The following is a 21,135-nucleotide window of genomic DNA, read 5'->3' as shown; positions in this document are numbered from 1 at the left end:
GTCACAAGGAAACAGGCCAGGTGGGGATTGTTAACCCAGTCTCAGATGAACTCAAGCCAGGATTCAAACTCAGCTCTGCCTAATTCTAAAGCACAGGATCTTTCCAGCCGGGAAACCTCGTGTGAGATGCTGGTGATCCCTCTCGAACCCTGGTCCCCACTTCTGCGCTACAGGTAAGCTGCCCTCACAGTATCCCTCCCATGACTCCTCCTCACACCTCTCAGACCCTCAGCATCTTCGGCCTGTACTTCTCCAGCTGTCAGCCGGCCTGCTCATGCCTGTCTGATATTTTCTAAATGTATGTCACTCCCCTCCTCTAAACCCTTCAATGGCTCCGCACTGAGTATTTGTGTACGTATTTGCTAAGGCAAGTGCGTGGCATGTCCATGTGATTCCCAGGAGCACTGAGCGTCTGCCCCTCTCCCAGAGCCCCCAGGATGGGAGGGAGAGGTCCTTCCATCTCAGAACATCCCAGCCCAGAGTTTCCCGGAGGCAGAGGTACCCGGCTGGTCCACAGGAGCTGGACCCCGCACACTTACTGGTGATACATCCGCAGCACGTCATACAGATAGTCCTTCTCTGCATCATTTTCAATCAGAAAATCCACCTGGAAAACCCAAGGGGAGAATTCTAACCCCAGGCCCAGCACGTCCATAGCAGATGCCAGGGGAGGGGTAGGCCACTGCCACTCCTCAGCATGTCCACGGGGCTGGGGCTGCGAGAGGAGGGCAGTCAGGGTCCTCTGACAGTAACACATCAGTCACATGCAGATCACCCTGATGCCACCAGAGTACTTGTGCACATCCAGATGTGGCCAGGCTGAACCTCTCCCCTGGGTGGATGCACAGTCAGATGCACACGCGTGACCCTCCACATGACAGCACAGTCCCAAGCGGCAATGCCAGTGTCAGCTCCCCAGTCTGGAAGGAGCCCATGGTCTTACCTGATGGTGGCTATAGTGCCGGATAACCGCTTTCAGAAAGGATTTGGGCCACTCGCTCAGATAGCACATCCCACCCTCTGGAAGCACCCTACTGTCCTTCTGTGTCACCAATGCCAGGGGCAACTCCACCCGGTCCTGTCCTGGCCTAAGCTGGGTTGGCCCCGACTTCTTTCCACTAGTCAGCCTCCTGACCACTCCTTCACCTCTCCAGGTCCCTTCTGTCCCCCGCTTCCCCCCCAAGGGGAGAGTCAAGTTACATCATTTCAGGTTTGCTGACGTCAATGGCTAGGACTCCAAGGTCAAGGTCAGGAGCTGTTTCATTAGCACTTCAATCCCAAGGGAGGAGCCCCAAATTCCACTCCCTGGGACAGTGCAGTGTGAATCTCTACACATCGTATCCTTGGCTCTCTCTCTTTAGCCTAAGACTGAGTAAGAGGGCAAGAAGGGCCTCAGGGTGGGAGGCTCTGAGCTATGCATGGTCAGGAAAGACTCTACAACAGTGGGCTTGGACTCCCCTTAAATGAAGGCAGCGTTCAGGTGCGAGGAGGCAGGGCAGTCTCGCTTGAGTCTGTGACCCACTCTCGTGACAAGCTGGAAGTGAGCTAAGAGGGACAGATCCAGGAGGGCTGTGGCAGATGTGTGCTGAGGAGTGACAGGAAGGTGGTGACCCAGGGCTGAACTAAGAGGATAAAAGGAAGGCTCTAGACTAGAGCAACTGGAGTGCGTTCATCATTCAGCAGGCACCACTGGGCACTGTGCGCCTCTGCGGGCCGCTGCTGCCGCAGACTACAGCATGCCAGGGGCCCTCCCTGAGCGCCAGGTAGCAGGAGAATGGCACAAAGTGCCCTAGAGCAGGGCCTCCCTGAAGCCAGTCCTTGCACTGCTCCTTGTCTGCTCGTTCAGGTCCTATTGCTTGCTGACTGCCAACCGTGTCTGAGGAGCTTTATGTGAATTATCTTTAACCTTAGAACAAACCTCTGACGTGCGTGGATATGATCATCCCCATCTGATAGATGAGGAAATAAGGGTCGAAAAAGCAGCAGAGCTGAGACTCCAACTTAAGACCGCTGCCTCCAAAACCTTTGCCTTTTTTCTAAGGCACACATAGTATCTACTTGGTTCTATCCAGATAAAAATTTTTGTATGCATTTGTCTAATACACCAAAACCTTTGCCTTTTTTTCTAACCACCACATAGTATCCACTTAGCAGATAGAATTTTTGTATGCACTTGTCTAATACATATTTACTGAGCACCTACTGTGTGCAAAACACTGTATCTTCTTTTTCTAATTCGATTTAAATTTTTTTTTTTTAATTTTTTTTTTTTTTATTTTATTTATGATAGTCATACAGAGAGAGAGAGAGGCAGAGACACAGGCAGAGGGAGAAGCAGGCTCCATGCACCGGGAGCCTGACGTGGGATTCGATCCCGGGTCTCCAGGATCGCGCCCTGGGCCAAAGGCAGGCGCCAAACCGCTGCGCCACCCAGGGATCCCTCTAATTCGATTTAAAAAGCTTTTCCTTTTCAGGGTGTCTGGGTGGCTCAGTCAGTTAAGCATCTGCCTTTGGCTCAGGTCATGATCCCAGGGTCCTGAGATTGAGCCCCCAGTCATCTACCCACCCCCCCACCCCAGCCCCAGTTTGTGCTCTGTCTCTTGTGCTCTCTCAAGCATGCTCTCTCTGAAATAAATAAATAAAATCTTAAAAAGAAAAGCTATTCCTTTTCTTGGATCGCACTTGGTAGGGGCAAAGAAACTCTAAAGGAGCCCACGATCTGCAAAGATTTTACCACTCAGTCCCTCCTTCCCCGCCCACCTTGTGTCAGGTCCCCTCCAACCTGCATCAGCATTCTCTGGATGATGCTCAACTGGCCCTCTACTACCGGTCTGTATGAGGGGGATTGGGATTCAGAGTCCTTGTCTGGGGCCCTTGAGGCAAAAACTCTGGGTTGAGCCTTGGGCCCTTTCCAGCCTCATTCCCTGGCATTCCTCCCTATGTACTGACCCCTTCAGGACAGCTGCACAGGGGAAGCAAACAACATTCAGCTTATGCAAATACAACTCCACGTGTGCATCCAGCCAAAGAGCGAGCCTGTCAGATCTATCTTCTCCTGAGTTCTGGGTCTCACCACTCCTCATGCTAGTCCAAGCCCTCACCTCCTGTCTCCTGTCCCCCTTCTGCTCCCGGCCCCCTCAGTCTGCTCTCTACCAGCACTCAGAACAAACCCTTTTAAACGGAAAGCCGTCCCCTCATGGCTGGCTTCCCATCACTGGAGAACAAAACCCAAAGTCCTGACCGTGGCCTACTGAGCCCCCACCACACTCTATTCAATCCATAATTCCTCTTAGAAACACCATCCCACCTGCTGTTCCTAAAGCCAGCAAGCAGACACTTGCCTCAGGGACTTTGTACTTCTTGTTCCCTCTTCTTGGAATGTTCTTCCAAATACATCCCCAAGGCTCCTTCCTTACTTCTTTCTAGATTCAGGGAGACCTTTCTGACTACCATCTGGTTGCTCTCTATCCTCTCATCCCAGTTTATTTTTTTTTTTCCATAGCATTTATCACTACTTTGCATTATATGATACTTGCATTGGGTTACTTGTTAACTGTCTGTCTTCCTGACTAAGGAGCCAGGGACTCTGTTTTATTGTTCAATGGTTAGAGTACTGCTGGGCTCTAATATTAGGAGCTCAGTCAACGTTTATGACATGCATGTATGCATGATTAGCAAAACACTGGAAGGCGGAGGCTCTTTCTGACCTCCTCATTTATCCCCTTTCTACCCCCAGGTGCCTGGCTGGCCTCGGGCAGGGTACACCACGGATATCCATAAATGCATGATTGCTAACCAGGCAATAAAGCCCTTTTGGGCAAATGAGTAACCAAATTCCTGCAACGTGCAGGTGCAGAGGGGCAGCCTGCTTCTTTTGAAAAGCTGGTTCTTCAAGGAAGAGCCTTAGTCTCTGATGCTGCCCTCCCCTCTCCTTGGTATCCTGGCCCAAGGCTGTTGCTGGGAAGGGCATGAAAGTGCTGCTGATGTCCTGGGGAAACTGCACAAGCCCAGAGGAACAGGCTCTCCTCCCCAGCCTGGAGCCTGCTGGCTCATCTACCAGGATGCTCAGCAGGAATCTCCAGGTGGCTGTGGACCAAAGGGTTACTATAGGTCCAGAGTAGCTGGTCCTTGAATTCCTACTTAGTCCTAATCACCCCCTGAGGTAAGCACTGTGAACTTCATCTCACAGCTGAGGAAACAATAGCCCAGATTAAATGACTTGCCCAAGGTCTCACTGGCAGTGAGTGGCAGGGTTGAGATTGGACCCCGTTCTGCTTAACATCAGATAATAGCAACAGCAGACATTCGTTGGGGACTCACTAAACTCCCTACGTGCATGTAGATCTCCTCCAACACTCACAAGGGCTTTATGAGCTAAATATTATTATTATCCTCATTTAACAAATCAGAGAGGCATAGAGAGGTTAATCACTTGCTCGAGGCCACACAGCACATTCCATGACAATATGCCACTTTTCATGCTACCTCCAACAACTAAAGATTTAGGTTATAAGCCATTCCCAAGGGGTAAATGTGCTCTGCAACACCAATGGAGGGACAGCTAGAGAGCAATCGGCAGGAGCTGTAAATTTCGCCCAGCATGGCCGTGTGCCCCCAGCTGTAGCCTCTGCCGCTTTGTCCTCTCTCCCCAGTTCCTAGGTGATCTCCAACCTGGGAGGGGAAGGCTGCTGCTGTCTCGGAAGCAGCAGGGCACAAAGTCCAGCCCAGGGCCTTGCCCAGCCTGGTGTCTGCCCCGCCTGCACACATAGGGACATTAATAGGTAATGACTCCTGTGATGAGGAAGAGCAGAGCAGTGGAAATAGAGGCCTGAGGCCCGCTGGAGGCTGCTGGGCCTGGAGAAGAGAAACAGAGGCTAACCCCAGGGTGCAGTCAGACACCACGGACCCCAGGGGTAATTCTTCAAAAAGGGGCAAAGACTAGTACCCACCCATAGGGAAAAAGCCAATGAGGACCTGATGTTACCTTCTTTCTGCCCAGGGGCAGGAAACTGAAATTCAAGCCTGAGTCTTGGGGGAGGGGACAGAGGTTGGGTTCCTTCAAAGTGGGTTGCCTGAAACCTACACTCACCAAATGTCCTCAGCAGCTGAAATTTCTCTTCTAGTGTCCCTGTGCAACAGGATGCGCAGGTGAACCCTGTCTCGTGCTCCGGTTGCTACTTGCCAGTCCCCAAACTCCTGCTGAACTTCCAGCCATCTCTCACTCTTAGAAATCCCCAAGGCCTCTTCTTTTAGGAGACTCATGGCAGTAGAGCTTCCCCCTTTGTACTCCACCAAACCTCGACCCCCACACTCAGCACCCAGCCATAGCGCAGGGTCCCTCTCTCACCTGTGCTGCCAGCAATTCCAGGGCACAGAGGAGGTCTGGCACAGAGTGGGTACTCAAAATACACTTACTAGATGAATGACTGCCCCCTGGCACTTAGCTCCCTTGGCCCACACATTGGCTGGCTACTCTGGCTCCCCTGGGCCTCTCTGTGGGGAGAGAAGGGTTAAGCACCCGACCTTGCCTACCAGAGCTCTGGCTTCCTCAGGCCTCAGAAGAGGTTTGGCTTGGTCTAAAGACATTGCCCCCCTGGGCTCTGTGAGGGCCTCAGGGCACACAGTCGTCTCAGGTAGGGCCTGTGGGTAGCTCTAGACACCCCTGGCTTCCCCCTTGAGCTCTGAAGCATTCTGAGTCCTGGTGGGGAGGTCCACTGGGGTTACTGCCAGTGGTCCTCTCTCACTTCAGGGCCTCAGTAGCTCCGGCACAGCTCTGGAAACAGTTCTGGAAATGCCCTGGGTGAAATCCAGTAGCTTTCAGTGAGAGCCTCTGAGAATCCTGGACCGTCCCTGAGGTCTCCTATTGGGACACACCAGGGGAGCTGTAGCTCTCTGTCTGAAGAATCTGGCTGACTCTCTGTACTTCCTTCTTTCCTCCCACTGCCCCCTGGTCAGTACCAGTTCCTCACCTGCTTCTCAGGCCTTAAGAAATGCCCTGAAATGGGGAGGAGGCTCCCTAAAGTGCTTCTAGCTCGTTTTCTGAGGTCAAAGGACAGAGAGAGAGGACCACTTTCCCTTCCGACCAACCCCCACTTCTCAGACACTGTCCCATATCCTCTGCATATGCTCCAACAGCGCTGAGCTTGGGGCACTAGGAGCTGGGATTTGCCCACCACGGGGCATTTCAGAGGAGCTTCCTGTCTCAGGCCAAGGCTGCAAGGAATTCCAACACCAGAGCAGCCCCAGCCCTCGGAAGCGCAGGGAGAAAGAATACGTTTTGGAGATGGGTTCACGGGTTCCTACACCTGGAGTCCTCCTGCCCCCTCCCTTATTTTACTGGGGATCCCTGCTGGAAACCAAACAACCCACAGGGGTCCCAGTCCATCCACAGCCCTGAGGCCGTGCTGGAAAAGGGAGGGGTAGCGCGGGGCACGTCCATCCCCCCACCGCCCAGCCAGGACTCCGGGGTCCTGAACGCTTTAGGGGCCCCTCGCAGCTCTGACCTTGTGCCGGAATTCTCGAGCCACCTTCCGGTCCATGGCTGGGCCAGGCGGAGCCGCGTCGCCCGCACAACCCGCTCCTTCGGGTGCCCGGCGGCCCCAAGCCCGCAGGAGCCGCAGCGGAGATCCGCGGGCCCGGGAGCGGTGGGGGGCGGGGCCTGGCGCGGTGGGCGGGGCCGGGAGCGGTGGGGGCGGGGCCTGGGCGGGGCTGCTGGGACGCCCGGGACACCTGTCCTGAAGCTTGTCGCCTCCCACCGACACCCCGAGCAAAGGGTCTGGAGTGCGTGGGTGTGTGTGGTGGCGGCGGCGGCGGTGGCCGGACTCGAGGCCGGCGCTCCCCTCGGACGGTCTCCAAACACAAGCAGTTGGGGGGCAGGATCTCGGGAAACGTGGGGAGGAGACTTGGGACTTTTTTGCAGGAGGAGGTCCTGAGACTCTCACAAGGGTGGGTAGGGATAATCCATGGATCCGCAGATAGCGGGCCATTGGCTCGGCCCCTGAGGCTTTCACCCTCGCCGGGCATCTCTCTTTCTGCCGACCTACCCTCTATAATGGCCTTCTCCACGGGCTAACTCCCCGGAGGAGGAAATCTTTGATCTGCGGATTCCTTGGGGCCGGGTCTAAGGCGCTCACAGAGGCCTGAATCAGTCGGGTATCAGTATCGCTCCAGAACTGACTTCCCCCCCACCTGCCTAGCCCCACCCCACTCCACCCACGCACGCACACACACACTCACTGAGGCATGGAAGGGCCTGGCAGTGACATCTTGATTTACTGCTGACCTTTACCCAGGGCTCAGATCCCATCTGGTTCATTTGAGTCAATTCATCCAGTTTGTTCAACTCCTAGGTCTAGTGCTGGAGTGTAAAGACAGTGATGTAAAGTGTAAAGACAAGTCGGGGACAGACTGAGAGGAAAGAGGGGGTCAAGAGAGGGGCGTATGGGAGAGAGTGGGGATCTTTGATCAGGGGGCTTGTGCCTGGATTTAACCCGGGGTGGGGGCCTGTTTGCACCATGTCAGGGGGCAGGGGACAAGGAGATGGATAGCAACCCAAAATAGTGAACCACTTACAAATGTAACTTCAGGGACACCTAAAACCCTCCTCTTTTTCATCTTATCTCTAGTATCTGAAGTTTTGCCAACAGACTTATTTTTATTGGGACTAAATTATCACTTAGTTTAGGATGTAAATCCTTCCTGGAGAAAAACCTTGCAGTATTATCCATGTCCTCACCTTAGTATTAACTAGTTAAGTCAGAGATAAAAGGGGAAGACTTGTGGGATTTTCAAAGGTCCAGGAAAGACACTCAAAATATGTTCCCCTCCAACTTCCTTTGTTGATGTTCTGCGTCTCTTAACTAAGTCGTGTGGCTGTTATTTCATAGTTGGAATCCAGGCAGAGTGGCAAATGGCCTTTCAAGGGGGATGCAGTCCATGGGCCACTTCAATTGTTTTCCATGACCACGACCCTCACCACCCTCTCTCCTTCTTTAAATGCTTCCCCTCTTGGTTGTGGGGACTGAGTCAGAGCTCTCCTCTCCTATGAATGTTCCTTTTCAAGCTTCCTCTGCCCTCACCTGTTCTCTAACCAGGGCTTGTTACGTTTCCATCCTTAGCTCCCTCCCCTTCCTCTCATCTATGCCCATGGCTTCAAATACTCTGTGAGGGGCTGTATGCTTTATTTACCACTATATTCCCAGAACACTGTGTGGTAAGAAATAGATGCTCAACAAATTTGTTGAGTGGATGGATGAATGAATGAATGAATGAATGCATCCCAAGTCTATATCTCTGTCTAGGGGTCTCCTGGGACCACCGCCATCACCACTACCACCATCATCATCATCACCTGCAAGACTTGCATCTGGTTGGTGTTCCAATAACTTATTGGCTAAGAGAATGCTGCACAGGTTCCCAAGGCTCCTAATCCCACAGTTCTAGCATTAAAACATTCCTCCTGGATAAGGAGTATATCTTGTTCACAAAATTGAATCGGTGTTTTGTTTTTTCATTTGTTTTGGTTGTTCTTTTCATTTGTTGTTGCTGTTGTTGTTGTTAAAGTCTGGTCTCGAGGGGAGCAGTAATATGGAAGTGTGATGCATCATCAGTCAACATTTTCTCAGCTGGGGCCTGAACTAGTGCTGGACATAAAGAGGACTAAGTCACGATCCGTTCCCTAGAGGTGCTCAAAACTGGAGGTAGAATAGGGACTTGGAGCCCCAGGAAGCTGTAGTAGTGAGTGGTGGGAGCACAGGCCCGGATTCTGCGGGCTTGAGCTTTGGTTCTGCCACTGACAACTGACCACTGAGTGGCAGGCCCCGGGGCCTCTGTGAAAGGAGAGTGGGAGACCAGACTTCCACAAGCATCGTGGGTGCCCAAGGGAAGGGCCTTCAGAGACCCAGGTTTCTAAGATGGGGATCTTTGAGAAGTAAGGGATGCTGCGGGGTGCACTGGCTACCTCCTTGCTCCCCCAGGGTACTTGGAGCCCACTGATCTAATGCGGGCCCCCTCTGGGGAGGGGCAGCCACAGGCGGAGCCGGGCCACTGGGCATCCAGTCGCTCCAGCTCGGGGAGGAGCCAAGCGCCTGGGAGGCGGGGCGGAGGCCCGGGGCCAGAGAGCGAGCCAAGGCGCCGAGCGGCGGTGTGACCCTGCCTTTGCAGGCGAGGGACTCGGGCCGGCCGTGCGCTCCGGCTTCGCAGCTTCCGCGCGCCCCTATGGGGTCTCCGGGCCCGGGCGCGCCCTCGCCGGCGCTCTGCCTGCTGCTGGCCTGCGTCTGGCTGCCCCGGGGTGAGCCGGCGGCCGGTTCCTGCGGGTTCAGTCTCTGGTGCCAGGGCAGTGGGCTGGAGGGGGCCGGGGGGGGGGTAGGGGAACGGTGAGGGGAGGTTCTAGACAGGGAGGAAAAGGAGGTTTGCGGGGAGGGCAGGGGAGAGGAGAGAGGGGCGCCAAGGAAAAAGAGGCCAGAGACAGCCGGGAGAAGGGGTCCCAAGTTAGGCAGGATGGAAGGCACCCAGGGTGGCAAGCTGGAGGGAACAGGGGCACAGAGTAGGGGGAGAGTGGGAGACCCTTGTTGGAGAAGTCACCAGAGAGGGAAATGGATTGAAATCTGTAGGGAGAGAGAATGGGGGGATGAAGATGCATCCTAGAAGATGCAGGACAGGAGGTGGGAGACCCAAGAAAGGGAGGCCTGGCTTGACTGGAAAGCAATCCCCCTTCCCAGGCTTAGCACCCACACCCCAGGGCAACGCAGAGCTGCAGTCTGAGCCAGCCCAGGATCCCAGGTGAGTAGGTACAAGCTTGTGGCTGTCCCACCCATGACTCCCATCTTTATTTCTGGTGTGGGTGACCCCAGCGTTTTAGCACAGAGGGTGGGCTGCCCTTGGGGGTGGTGGGGAGGCATGGCTCATTCTTATTCCCTCACTCACCTTAGGCTTGTTTCTCATCTAGCTACAGACAGCAGGAGGTGTCCCTTGCCATAAAGGATGCTACAACAGTGATGGGAAGCCAGGTAAGAGGAGGCCTGGGGAAGGGGGGCTTCACTGGGCAGGGGCTTATTTCTGTCTGGGACCAGGGCTGAGAGGGAGCTCTATAGGTTGCAGGTAGGTTGTCTCTGCAGTTATTTGGAAGGGGACAGTGTCCCTAGTATATGTCTAAAGTATGCAGATTCATGATATACTTCTATTCCCACTTACCTAATCTCTTGGGACCCTGCCTGTAGTTGGTTCAGTTTGTTTTTGTTTTATTTCATTTGGGGAGGAGGGCACTAAGATGCAATCTGGACATAGCTGAACTCTCCCCCGCCCTGGGGTGAAAGCACAAAGGTGAGGGTTTAGGGGAGTGGAGTTCCCTCTTACTGGCCTGATCTGGGAAGGTATGAAACCGGTAAGATGCCCCACTCCATACCTTGAGCAGTGCTCCAGCTAGTGAGCCTTGAGAGGGAAAGACAAGAACTGGGCCACTCGGTGGGGTTTGTGAGGACGAGCTCACATTGTGTGGATGGGAAGGAGAACCGCAAACTATTAATCTGAGTCTGTACTGTTGCCCTCCCACCCTCCTGGCATTCTCCCTTCTTTCAGGAGAGGTAATAGTTTATTTTCTCACTTTGCCAAATTTCTTTGGTCTCTGGGTCAAGTGACTCATGTTCTCTTTCCAATCCTGTCCTGTACTTGTCTTTTCTACAACCATAGACATGTTATAAATCTGGCCTACCCACAGCTAGATCCCTAGAGCATCTAGAACCTCAACTCATGCACCCTGGCCCTAGGGATCAGACCTGGGTAACTCCTTGTGCCAGTGGGTTGGGGACTATCACCTGTAATAGAAAACAATGTGCTCCCAAATACCTGCCCTTTGGAAATAGGTATGAAGACCCCAAGGCAGGAAGAGAACATGCTTATTCTGTAAGGGGTGGATTATCCAGGGTATTTATTTTTTGTTTGCCCACTTAGCCAGGCCACAAGTTTTAGAATCACACTCAGATGTAGTTTGAATTGAAAGATAATATTGTTATTCTTTTTTTAAAATTAATTAATTTGAGAGACAAGGTGAGGGAGGGGCAGAGGGAGAGGGAAAGAGAGAGGCAGACAGCCCAAAGTGGGGCTCAATCTCACAACCCTGAGATCATGATCTGAGCCAAAATCAAGAGTCAGATGCTTAACTGACTGAGCCACCTAGGCACCATCTTATTCTTTTTCTATGTGATGAAATCAAGGTAGGTGGGTGACCTGCTGGGGCCCCCAGGAAGCAAGTGAAATAAGGACTCCTGGTGGAGCCAGCTTGCTGCCCCACAACATAAATGCCCCCCAGGACTCCAGGAATCCCTGAGTTCTAGTGGAGAAAATAATCCTTACCCAAGCACCTCATTCCCCTAGCAGGCTTCCTTCCTCGCTGGATTTTAGAGTAGGCCTCTCTCCCTTTACCTTCGGGAAGCATCTGGACCAGACAACCCCAGTGGGTTTCTCACATTACTCCAGAGCAAATAAGGGGTTGGAGTGGCCTTCCTTTAAAGCCACTGGAGTGGGTGTGGGGAAATTAGGTCATTAGCTAGAAAGTGAACCTGGGGATCCTTCGAGGGCTTCTGCCTTGAATAACCTCAGCGGTGAGGGTGGGTGTCCCAGACCAGCAGCCAATTGCCCTTCATTTCAGAGCTGCCACATTCCTATAAAGCACAGCCGTTGTCCAGAGAATCCATGGTATAGGCCAGGTTGGGAGGGTAAAAGCAATGTTATTTACCTCAATTTAACTGAAAGTTAGCATTCCCTTTAATAATGACTATAAGCTACAGACCACAATACAGCAGTAGCAGTGTCTGTGACTGTCACCAGTAGAAATCACAGACACGGTGATAGCATCTTACACTTGTCATTTCCAGATCTCATTTATACTCACTGCTTCAAAACTCTGGCAGTGATAAGACTTGCTGCTAGATCTTGCTATTTAATGTAGTCGAAATATTACGAAGCCACACATTTTTATAAAACAAAACATTTTCATGACTATATTGCAATATAATCAATGTCTTTTGTCATCCTGTGTTTTATTGTTTACCAACATTATTCTTAGAATGGATCAATAGGCTTCACTAGATTGTCAGAGAGGTTCTTGGCATCAAAATGTCTAAGAACTTCTGATCTATACTGAAGACAAATCATTTGAGCAGGATTTAAAGATTTCTCCAGAAAACGGCCTTGGCTCTGCAACCCTATCTTGCCCTCATTAACACTGATCTCAGAAGCCACATCTGAGGTGGGGGTGAGGAGTGGAGAGACACAAAGACACAAAAAGGTTTCATTAAGAGCTCTTTGGGGCCTACGGGATGTGAGGTGATCGTTTTTCCCATGGTCTCTGAGGCCCCGTGAGATCGATTACCACCAGGGTGGGAAGCCCGACTCCTGGGCTCAGGCTGGATGTGCAGGGTAAGGAGAGCCGGGGAGGACCCAGGAACCAGGGGCCAAAGGGGGACAAGAACACTGAAACCTGGCCCAGGAGGGGCCGATGACTTCCCATGGGTCAGTAGGACAGTGCAAAGGGGGGCGGTGACTGCCCAGGGTTGAGTGGAGAGACTGGCAAAGACCCCCGGAGGTTGGGCTCCAGGGACCAAGGGTTCTGGGTACTCTCCATGTTCCAAGTCCTTTGCCTGAGGCTGGGGATTCAGCCCGAGGCTTTGGAGATGACAGAGAGGAAGGAGGACACGTGAGACAGAGAAGCACAGTGTGTCAGTGCCTTGTTGGCCCTGTGAACATGCACACGGGCTCCCTGAGGGCAGAGACTTTGTCCCCTTCACACGGGGAAGCTGTACACAGGAGGGGGCTGAGGCTCTGAGAGGGGAGTTGCTTACTGGGACCCCAGTCCCAGTGGTATGAGCCACCTCAGACTAGGGTCCCGAGAGCTTGGCATCCAAGTCAGCTAGCTCCGTGCTGACTGACCACCCTGATGTTCAGAACAGTTCCAATTTCAGACAGTTTCTATCCAGAGAGTCCACGTGGTGGGATTTCTGGTCTGGAAGATAGGATTTCTCAGCTCACTTTGCCTGTGTCCTCCTCAGATTTATGGTATCAGGGAGAGTCCTGGCGTGGAGCCGAGTTCTGAGGACTGTGGGTGGTGACCCATGAGGAAGGTTGGGGTAGGCGATGGCATGAGATGTTCCCCAGCCTTGGGGCGAGGGGCTGCCTTTGTTTCTTAGGTCTGCCTCGTGTGGTTTCCGAGGTATTTGTTCTCCCGACAAGGGGGTTTTGTGTTGGGTTTTGTGAGGGCATGAAAGTGTACTAGAGAGGGAAGGAGGCAGGGAGGCTGGGGGATATGGGAGCACGGAGGGGAGGGAATGTGTTCAGGCCACCGAGATGCCACTCTGGAGGGTTAAAAACCAACCTTCACTCCTCTAGGGCAGGTCTGAAAATGTTCCCGGACCTCTCAGAGGTGGGCCTGGGGAGGGAGAGTGGCTGGAGCACAGAGGCATGGGGGGCCTCCCTCCTCTGGGCGATGGACAGGGAGGGCCACGACCTTTAGGAAGTCCTTCCCTGACCGTGTTCTCTTCCTTCTGTCTTTAAAAGGAGGCTGAAGTCCTGGACTCCTTGGCCATGTCTTCCTGGGAAAGGCGGCTCCATCGGGCCAAATGTGCACCATCTTGTAAGTGGCCCCCCTCCCTGTGGCCCATGGCAGGCCAGGCTTCCCTCAGGGCCTCCTGTGATCTCTCTGCCCTGCAAAGGGTCTCTTCCCACCTTCCCCAGCCCCAGCCTCCAACTCTGCTTTCCTGTCTCCTGCCTGGCTGAGGAGGGCTTCCTCTCCAGTGTCCTGTTCTTATGACCATGGCCCCATGGCTTTTCCCTCTCACACTTTCTGATGCCAGTGTGATTGGGCTTCCTTGCTTAGTGGCTGTTTCCCCCTCTTCTTCACCCTGTGTCCGCAGCCTCTCCCCTTACCCTGTGCTGTGTCCGTGGCCCGTCTCTTGTGCCATGGCTCCTTCCCTCACCATACTCCGCTTCACTTTGTCTTCTCATGCTCTGTGGCCTTTCTGTCTCCCGTATTCCAAACATGAGGCATCTGCCCCTTCCCTGGGTCGTGCTTAAGCCTCTTCCCCTGAGCTTAGGGAACAGTGAGGAAGAGAGGTACCTGAAGATCTCTGAGCAATCTCCCCACTCACCCTACGTGCTCTATATTCAGTCTGCCTGCCTTGTGTGGCAGCCACGAACTTTCAGCGCAGGGAGCTGAAGGCCCAGGTGGGATTGGCCTGGGGGGCACTCGAGGCATACTGAGGACAGGTACTCTGAGCCCCCACGCTGCCTGCCTGTAAGGGAGGGAGCCAGGCAGCTGGGTCTGAGGCACCCTACCAATGCCCCCACTAGGGCTAGCTCCTGAGAAATGTTGGGGCTACCTGTGGGTGGGGATCTGAGTTCCATGTAGCTCTGGAAGGGCTGAGTCTGGTGCCCTGGCATGAGGGAGGTGCCTTCTGTGTCTCCCCTGCAGACTTGTTCTCCTGCTTCAACGGGGGCGAATGTGTGTACCCAGCCTTCTGTAACTGCAGACGCTTCAATGCCACCGGGCCACGCTGCCAGATGGGTGAGTCTGAGCTCTATCCCACCCCGGGGGTGGGGTGTGGGTACAGGGAAAGCTTGTGAGCCTAAGGCCTGGGAGACCCAGGCTGGGGAGGGGGCACAGGTCAGGGGCCCTGCTAGGAGCTGGCTTGGTGCCCACTGCAGCTGCATGGACAGGCTCTCTTTCCTCTGGCACAGTGTATAACGCCGGCCCTGAGCGGGACAGCATCTGCCGGGCTTGGGGACAGCACCATGTGGAGACGTTTGACGGTCTCTACTACTACCTCTCTGGGAAGGGCAGCTACACCCTGGTGGGACAGCATGAGCCTGAGGGCCAGACTTTCTCAGTCCAGGTGAGGCCTTTCCTGCCCTGCCTCTCTACGAAGGTTCCACTAGGCTCTGGAGGTCGTCCTGGCCAGGGCTTTGCTGGTCACGGTTAGAGAGTCTACACCTGGGAGGAGCTGGGGGCTCCATGGTTCCCTCTCACCCACTCACTCCTGGTTGCCCCTGGCCAGTTACCGATTTAGTCACTCATCATTAAGTATTAGGTACATACTTGTTCTCTCCCTGGCACAAGGCTTGGCGGTGGCCTTGTGGACAGTAACACAGATGTAGTCTCTGTCCTTGTGGAGCTTACAGACTAATGGGGGAAACAGACATCAAATCGAATGAATCAAGTGCAACTGAGCACACTTCAGAGGAGAAGTGCCAAATGTTAGAAAAGCATGCGATGGATACCTAACCTTGCTTATTGGAAAGGAGGATGATCAGGGAAGACTTCCGGGAGGAAGTGACATTTAAGTTGAGATCTGAAGAATGAATTGGAGTTAGCCAAGTGGAGGGTCACAGGTCTGAGGGCTGGACATGAGAACATTCCAGGTAAAGGGAATTTGGGTGCTGAGGACCTGAGATAACAAAGAGCACTGTGCCTCTGAGGAAATGATAGAGGTCCTGGACGACTCCATTCAGGGTTACCTCTTCTAAGAAGCCCTCTTGGACGCGCAGACCTCCTAAGCTGGCTCAGGGGCTCCTCTCTGTGTAACCAAAGTTCTGCATTGGTGCATTGTCAGTGCATTTCTCTTACAAAGGTCTGTTTCCAGGTTGGTCTTCTCTACCATATAGAAGCTTTCCAGGCAGGGACCATGTCTTTTTATTCGATGTTCCCAGGACCCAGATTAGCGCTCAGACAACGTTTGTCCTGTATATGAACACATGTGTGAGACTGTCAGGTGGATCTGATTTCCATGCTTACCCCATGTGTGGTGTGGGGTGTCTGCTTCAGGCACTGGTCGGTACACCTCCGTCCGGAGAAAAGTCAGCCTGGGAGCCGGCTCTGCTGAGGAGCACCTTGGTTAGGGCAGAGTTAGGGCCAGAGGCTTGGGAGTTTGGGGAGATCCTCATGGTCACTGTCACTCCTCTGCCAGCAGGCATGCCCCTCTGTCTCCGGCACAGCCCTGCCCCAGGGCCGCCCTAGGGGCCATGCCTGGATGGCATGCCCTCTCTGCCTCGGCGTATCACACATCAGAGTTTTTTTATGACTGTCATTTTGTGACAGATACAATTACTTAGACTAACGGGGTGCAACACATTCATGGATTCTGAAATAAACTTAATGAGTTAGAACTAGCAACCCTGCCAAAAGAAAGAAAGAAGGGGGGAGGAAGGGAGGGAGGAAGAAAGAAAAGAGAAAAAACCCCAAAGAGAATAGAATATATAATGTGGATGCATCACACATTAATAGGGGTAAATACTATTTTGTAAAATTTTTGTTTTGTTTATATATGTATATATTTATGTTTCTTACTGTGGGTCATGATCCAAAGCTTGACAAGTTTAGAGTGTGGGGTGGCTTTCACAAGCCCCACTTTCAGCTGGAGTGACCCCAGCCTGCTTAGCCACATTGAATGGTAATCTAGTGGAAGGGTTTCTACACCGGGAAGAGAAACATTTCAGGCTTTTCTCTAAGCCTCAGTTCTCCTCCTTCTCTTGGGTCTCAGGGCTTTGAGGTATGGGTTCCATCTGTGGAGGGGGCAGAGGAGATGTGCATGTGACAGGCGGCACAGGAGTGACACAGGTCACATGTGCTTGTGTGTGCAAGGAAGGCCTAGACCGCACCTGTCCAGGTCATGGTTAGTGTGTGCACTGAGAGTGCCCAGTGAATATATGAGAGGTGTGTGTGTGTGTGTGTGTCTATGTGTGTGTGTGTGTGTTCTGTGTGTCAGATGGTGTGAGTGAAGATCTTGGCTTTTAATCTGATGGGATAACCTGGGTTGCAAAAAAAAAAAAAAATACAAAAATAGGGAGACAGCACCATGTACTGGAAAGAGCCCTGAAATTTAGCCTGGAGTCCTGGGTTGGAATCCTGGCTGTGTGCGTGTGTTGACCTTCATCACTTCACCTCTCTGAGTATCACCTGCCTCCTCCGGGAAATGCAGATAATCAGAGCTCTGTCCTCCTGCGGGGTTGTGGGGACTGGGAGACATCACAGAGGAAGGGTGCTTGGCACGCAGAAGGTAGGTGATGAGCATTAAGCGGAAGCTCCATGGGGTGTCCCTGGCCTCTGAACCCCCTCAATCAGGTGCACAACGACCCGCAGTGCGGCTCCTCCCCCTACACCTGCTCCAGGTCGGTCAGCCTCTTCTTTGCGGGTGAGCAGGAGATCCGTCTGGCCAAGGAGGTCACCCTCGGAGGCGTGAGGTAACTATGACACCAGCTCTGAGCTCTCCTGCCCCCTGGCACTGGTGGTGAGGGATGGTGAGCATCTTCCTTCTATAGCCTAAAGAAAACTGTTTTCTGGGGGCAAACCGAAGAGTTTCCACCATCAGGGCAGGAACATACTGGCTGGCCAGCAGGGTTTCCCATCAGCTGGGTTTGTGGAACAATGAGTCCCTCGAGATTTTCTGAGACTCTGAGGGCCCTGTGCGTTTCCAGGCAGTGGGGATTCATGCCAACAGCAGAATTTTTGAGATAGACTATACCATGGAAAGCATGCTTAATTTTTTTTCTTTCACAGTTTCGAGGGAACCTTCTTGAGTGGATCATACACAGTTCAAGCCTCCTCAGAGGAGACCTTGAACTCATTGTCACCTTTTCTGATTGCAAAGGGTCATTTCAATGTCACTTACCTTGTTGGGACATCTGGCAGCAGAGGAATGAGGACTCTGCCCCCACACCACATGGCCCAGACTGTGGTTCTTCTGAAGTCTTTCTTGTGTCTTGTCTTCACTGTCCTTTCCCTCCCTTGCTGTCTGCTGTCCCTTCATGCTGCTGCTGGGTTGGGGGAAGGAGTCTTCCTGCAAGGACCCTTCTCTTGGTCTCATTTCCTGCTTCCGATCTGGAAACTGGGTAACCACACTTTCTGGGGCTCAGGGTAACACTGAAAGCCCAGGGGCTTTTCCTGTGAAGAAAAGACTGGTATATGGATCTTCGGGTTCCAGTTTTGGCTGGTTAGACCCTGTTTTTGTTTTTCTTTCCTTACTTTGAAGCGGATTAAAAGTTGCCAGATTCCATATTGGCTAGGAGAGCCTATCCCAGTAAAACTGGGAATGTGGTCGGGATTGCTATGGGCCTGCATCCTTTCTTCCTCTCCTGGTTTTCTTTATCCCTCAGCTTTTTTTCTCTTCCTACCCCTTTCTTGCTTGCCACCAAAAAACCCAAACCACGTAAATGTCTGTTTATACCATTTCTCCCATCCAGGAGAAATGAGCTGACAGTTTCAGATACTCTAAGATTTATCCTACCGGGGAAATAGCAATTTTATTTTTCTTCTAATTTTTTAAAAAAGATTTATTTATGAGAGACACACAGAGAGGCAGAAACACAGGCAGAGGGAGAAGCAGGCTTCTTGCAGGGAGCTTGATACAGGACTTGATCCCAGGACCCTGGGATTATGACCTGAGCCAAAGGCAGACACTCCACTCAGCGGAGCCACCCAGGTGCCCCAGAAATTGCAATTTTAAAAGCAAGTTTTAAACTCTGAAGACAAAAGAATCCCTCTCTAATGGTGGACTTCAGATACCCAGAAAGTCAGGGGGAGGGAAAGTGGGGGCCTTAGATCCCATGCTACCGGTGGCATGTGGATGAGGCAGGTGCTGGGTACATGATGGGTCCTGCGGGCAGGGGACACGGCAGGGCCTTTGGTGAAGGGACTGGATGAGTGTAGGTGGTGTAAACGGCCTGAAGCTCTGGGCTGCCCCCTGCAGGGTCCAACTGCCCCATGTGATGGGGAACGTGCGTCTGCAGCCGCTCGCTGGCTACGTCCTTGTGCGGCATCAGTCAGCCTTCACACTGGCCTGGGATGGTGCTTCTGCTGTCTACATCAAGATGAGCCCGGAGTTCCTGGGCTGGACTCATGGGCTGTGTGGGAACAACAATGCCGACCCCCAGGATGATCTGGTGACCAGCTACGGTGAGGTGCAGGGCAAGTGGCCTCTGTGGGGTGTGGGTAGAGGTGGGGGATGAGTCAGGCTGGGAGGGTAGGAGAGACCTTGGGTGGAACCCTGGGATCATGGTACTAAAGACCCTTTGGGATGCCTGGGGCCCCTTCCTACAAAGTGTGTGGCCTCAGGCATGTTCTTAACCCCTCAACCTCAGTTTTCTTGTCTGTAAAATGGTCATAATGAGAACTCCTGCTATGGTTGTGTGAGGATCTAAAGGGCACTTTGCTGGGTGGGATTGATCCTGCAAGATGAGTATGTGTCAGTGGTAGGGAGCAGAAGGCCAGAGAGAGCCAGGAAGAGAAAAGGCTCCATGGGACCTGAAGATACCTAAGGAGGAGTGGTAAAGTAAGAGTGAAGGATGCAGGGCCAAATCATGGCGACTCTGGCTGGAAGGAGGGAAGTGACACCTTTGAGCACCCACAACATACTGAACACTTAACATAGTCTTTACAGTAATCTCATGGTGGGGGCGGCAGAGTTATTTGCCCTATTTCACACATGGGAGAACTGAGGTTCAGAGAAATGCAGGAGCTTGTCCATGCTCACATACTAGTTGTCTCTGGATTGCATGGTGTTGCCTCCGCCGGTTTGGAGCAGTAGGGAGCTACTACAGGTTCTCGAGCATTCTTGCCTATTATCACCAGCTTTTTCAGGAGAGCGGCTCCGTTGGGAAATGCAGACTGAATGCGAGCTGGGAGGCTGGATTCTTCGCCTCCTTGCCCACCTTTGTCATCTCTCAGGGTCCACCTGCCCTCCCTTACTTAGAGCCTTCCACGGCCCCCTCCCCGCCATCCACCTGTGGTCATCCACCTGTGGTCATGCTAGTTCTGCCCTCCAGGGAAGCTGACGGACGATGTGGCTGAGTTTGTGCACAGCTGGCAGGAGCAGGCCCCCAACCAGCCTCCGAGGCCTACAACTTCCTCCCTGCCTCGCCCACCGTGTCTGCAGCAGAGCGCGGGAACCATGCAGGTCTGGGCCTCAGGCAGAGTGCCTCCCCCCACCGCTCCTAGTGTCTGTCCACCTCCTAGAAAAAGTCTGTGCACCACCCCTTTTCTCCCCATCTTTCTCCTTCTCTCTCTTGAGCTCCAATTGGGGTTCGGCGTGGGGGCTGGTGAAGTCAGAGGGCTGTGAGTGGCTTTGCAGCCCCCAGCTCTGTCTTGTGGCCCTTTGCCCAGGGTGTGTACGACCGGTGCGAGGCACTGCTGAGGCCCCCCTTTGATGCCTGCCACGCCTATGTCAGCCCTCTGCCCTTCACAGCCAGCTGCACCAGTGATCTCTGCCAGTGAGTAGCCAGCCAGGTGTGGAGCTGCCCTGGTGCTGCGGGGGCGGCGGGGAGGGGGCTCAGCACGTGGGCCACGGGGGCTGCTAATCCCAGGCCCTGACAGATATGCTTCCCAAAGCTCGGAAATTCTTAACTGCATAGGTGGACAGGGCTTCCCTACTATCTGAAGCCCAGAAATAGGGACTGATGCCCTCCGGGTCACACAAGTCAATGGCAATGGTGGGACTAGAACCCAGGTGTCCTGCCTCCATCTGTATACAGATACCTTCCCAGTCTCTCTTTCCTAGCTGTGTGACAAGGAGGGGTGCCCTGCGCCCTGGAAGTGTCTAGAGGGTGCGGGAGGGCAGGTGGCGGAGTGGGCTCTGGTGTGACGCTTGGTTTCCCTGCACAGGTCAGTGGGCGACGAAGCCACCTGGTGCCGGGCGCTGGCGGAGTACGCCCGAGCCTGCGCCCAGGCGGGGTGGCCCCTGCAGAACTGGAGGACCCAGCTCCGGCAGTGCGGTGGGTGCATCGTGCTGGTGGGCAGGGACGGGTTCAGACAAGCTCTGGCTTGGGGCTGTGGGTGGCACCCTCGGGCTCAGCTCAACGTCCTGTCCTGCTTAGGCCCATAGTTGTCGGCGCTGTAAGGCCTGAGGCCCCATCCTCGTGTGACCGAGGAGCAAACGGGCTCAGAGTGGAGGGACTGGCCTGCGGCCACAGAGCAGGCTAAGCGTGGGTCTCCGAGCCTCCCAGGCTCTCGCCTACTTTCTGGTCACCCAGGGTTCCCACTGGGACTAGGGGAACAGGAAGATCACAGCCCTCACTCCCCCGACCCCAAGGCCTGGAATAGGGGTTGGGTCTGTCCTGGCAGAGCTGGGGCCCGACTCCCCCCTTCCCCGTGCACCC

General features: G+C 53.6%; 2 protein-coding genes across 4 annotated transcripts in view; one reads left to right on the top strand and one right to left on the bottom strand.

Annotated features, from left to right (window-relative positions):
- Positions 1-6,626, bottom strand: part of USH1C (USH1 protein network component harmonin) — a 44,416-nt gene extending 37,790 nt beyond the window's left edge. For all 3 annotated transcript variants that reach the window (XM_055317505.1, XM_055317507.1, XM_055317506.1), the window contains exons 1-2: positions 6,504-6,626; positions 540-607 (exon numbers count right to left, since the gene is read on the bottom strand). In XM_055317505.1, coding sequence (XP_055173480.1) covers positions 540-607; positions 6,504-6,539 — 104 coding nt within the window. In that variant the 5' untranslated portion in view covers positions 6,540-6,626. The remainder of the gene's footprint in view (positions 1-539; positions 608-6,503) is intronic.
- A 2,590-nt stretch (positions 6,627-9,216) lies between these two features.
- The window catches only part of OTOG (otogelin), an 88,010-nt gene continuing 76,091 nt past the window's right edge, over positions 9,217-21,135 (top strand). Inside the window, exons 1-11 of the mRNA XM_055317608.1 lie at positions 9,217-9,289; positions 9,720-9,780; positions 9,947-10,007; positions 13,549-13,624; positions 14,462-14,554; positions 14,728-14,882; positions 17,108-17,226; positions 18,732-18,937; positions 19,807-19,937; positions 20,144-20,250; positions 20,642-20,751. Coding sequence (XP_055173583.1) covers positions 9,217-9,289; positions 9,720-9,780; positions 9,947-10,007; positions 13,549-13,624; positions 14,462-14,554; positions 14,728-14,882; positions 17,108-17,226; positions 18,732-18,937; positions 19,807-19,937; positions 20,144-20,250; positions 20,642-20,751 — 1,192 coding nt within the window. The remainder of the gene's footprint in view (positions 9,290-9,719; positions 9,781-9,946; positions 10,008-13,548; positions 13,625-14,461; positions 14,555-14,727; positions 14,883-17,107; positions 17,227-18,731; positions 18,938-19,806; positions 19,938-20,143; positions 20,251-20,641; positions 20,752-21,135) is intronic.

This window comes from Nyctereutes procyonoides, unplaced genomic scaffold (assembly GCF_905146905.1).
Source record: "Nyctereutes procyonoides isolate TBG_1078 unplaced genomic scaffold, NYPRO_anot_genome, whole genome shotgun sequence".
In the NCBI taxonomy this organism is placed as follows: domain Eukaryota; kingdom Metazoa; phylum Chordata; class Mammalia; order Carnivora; family Canidae; genus Nyctereutes; species Nyctereutes procyonoides.
This window is presented reverse-complemented; position numbering and strand designations above follow the sequence as displayed.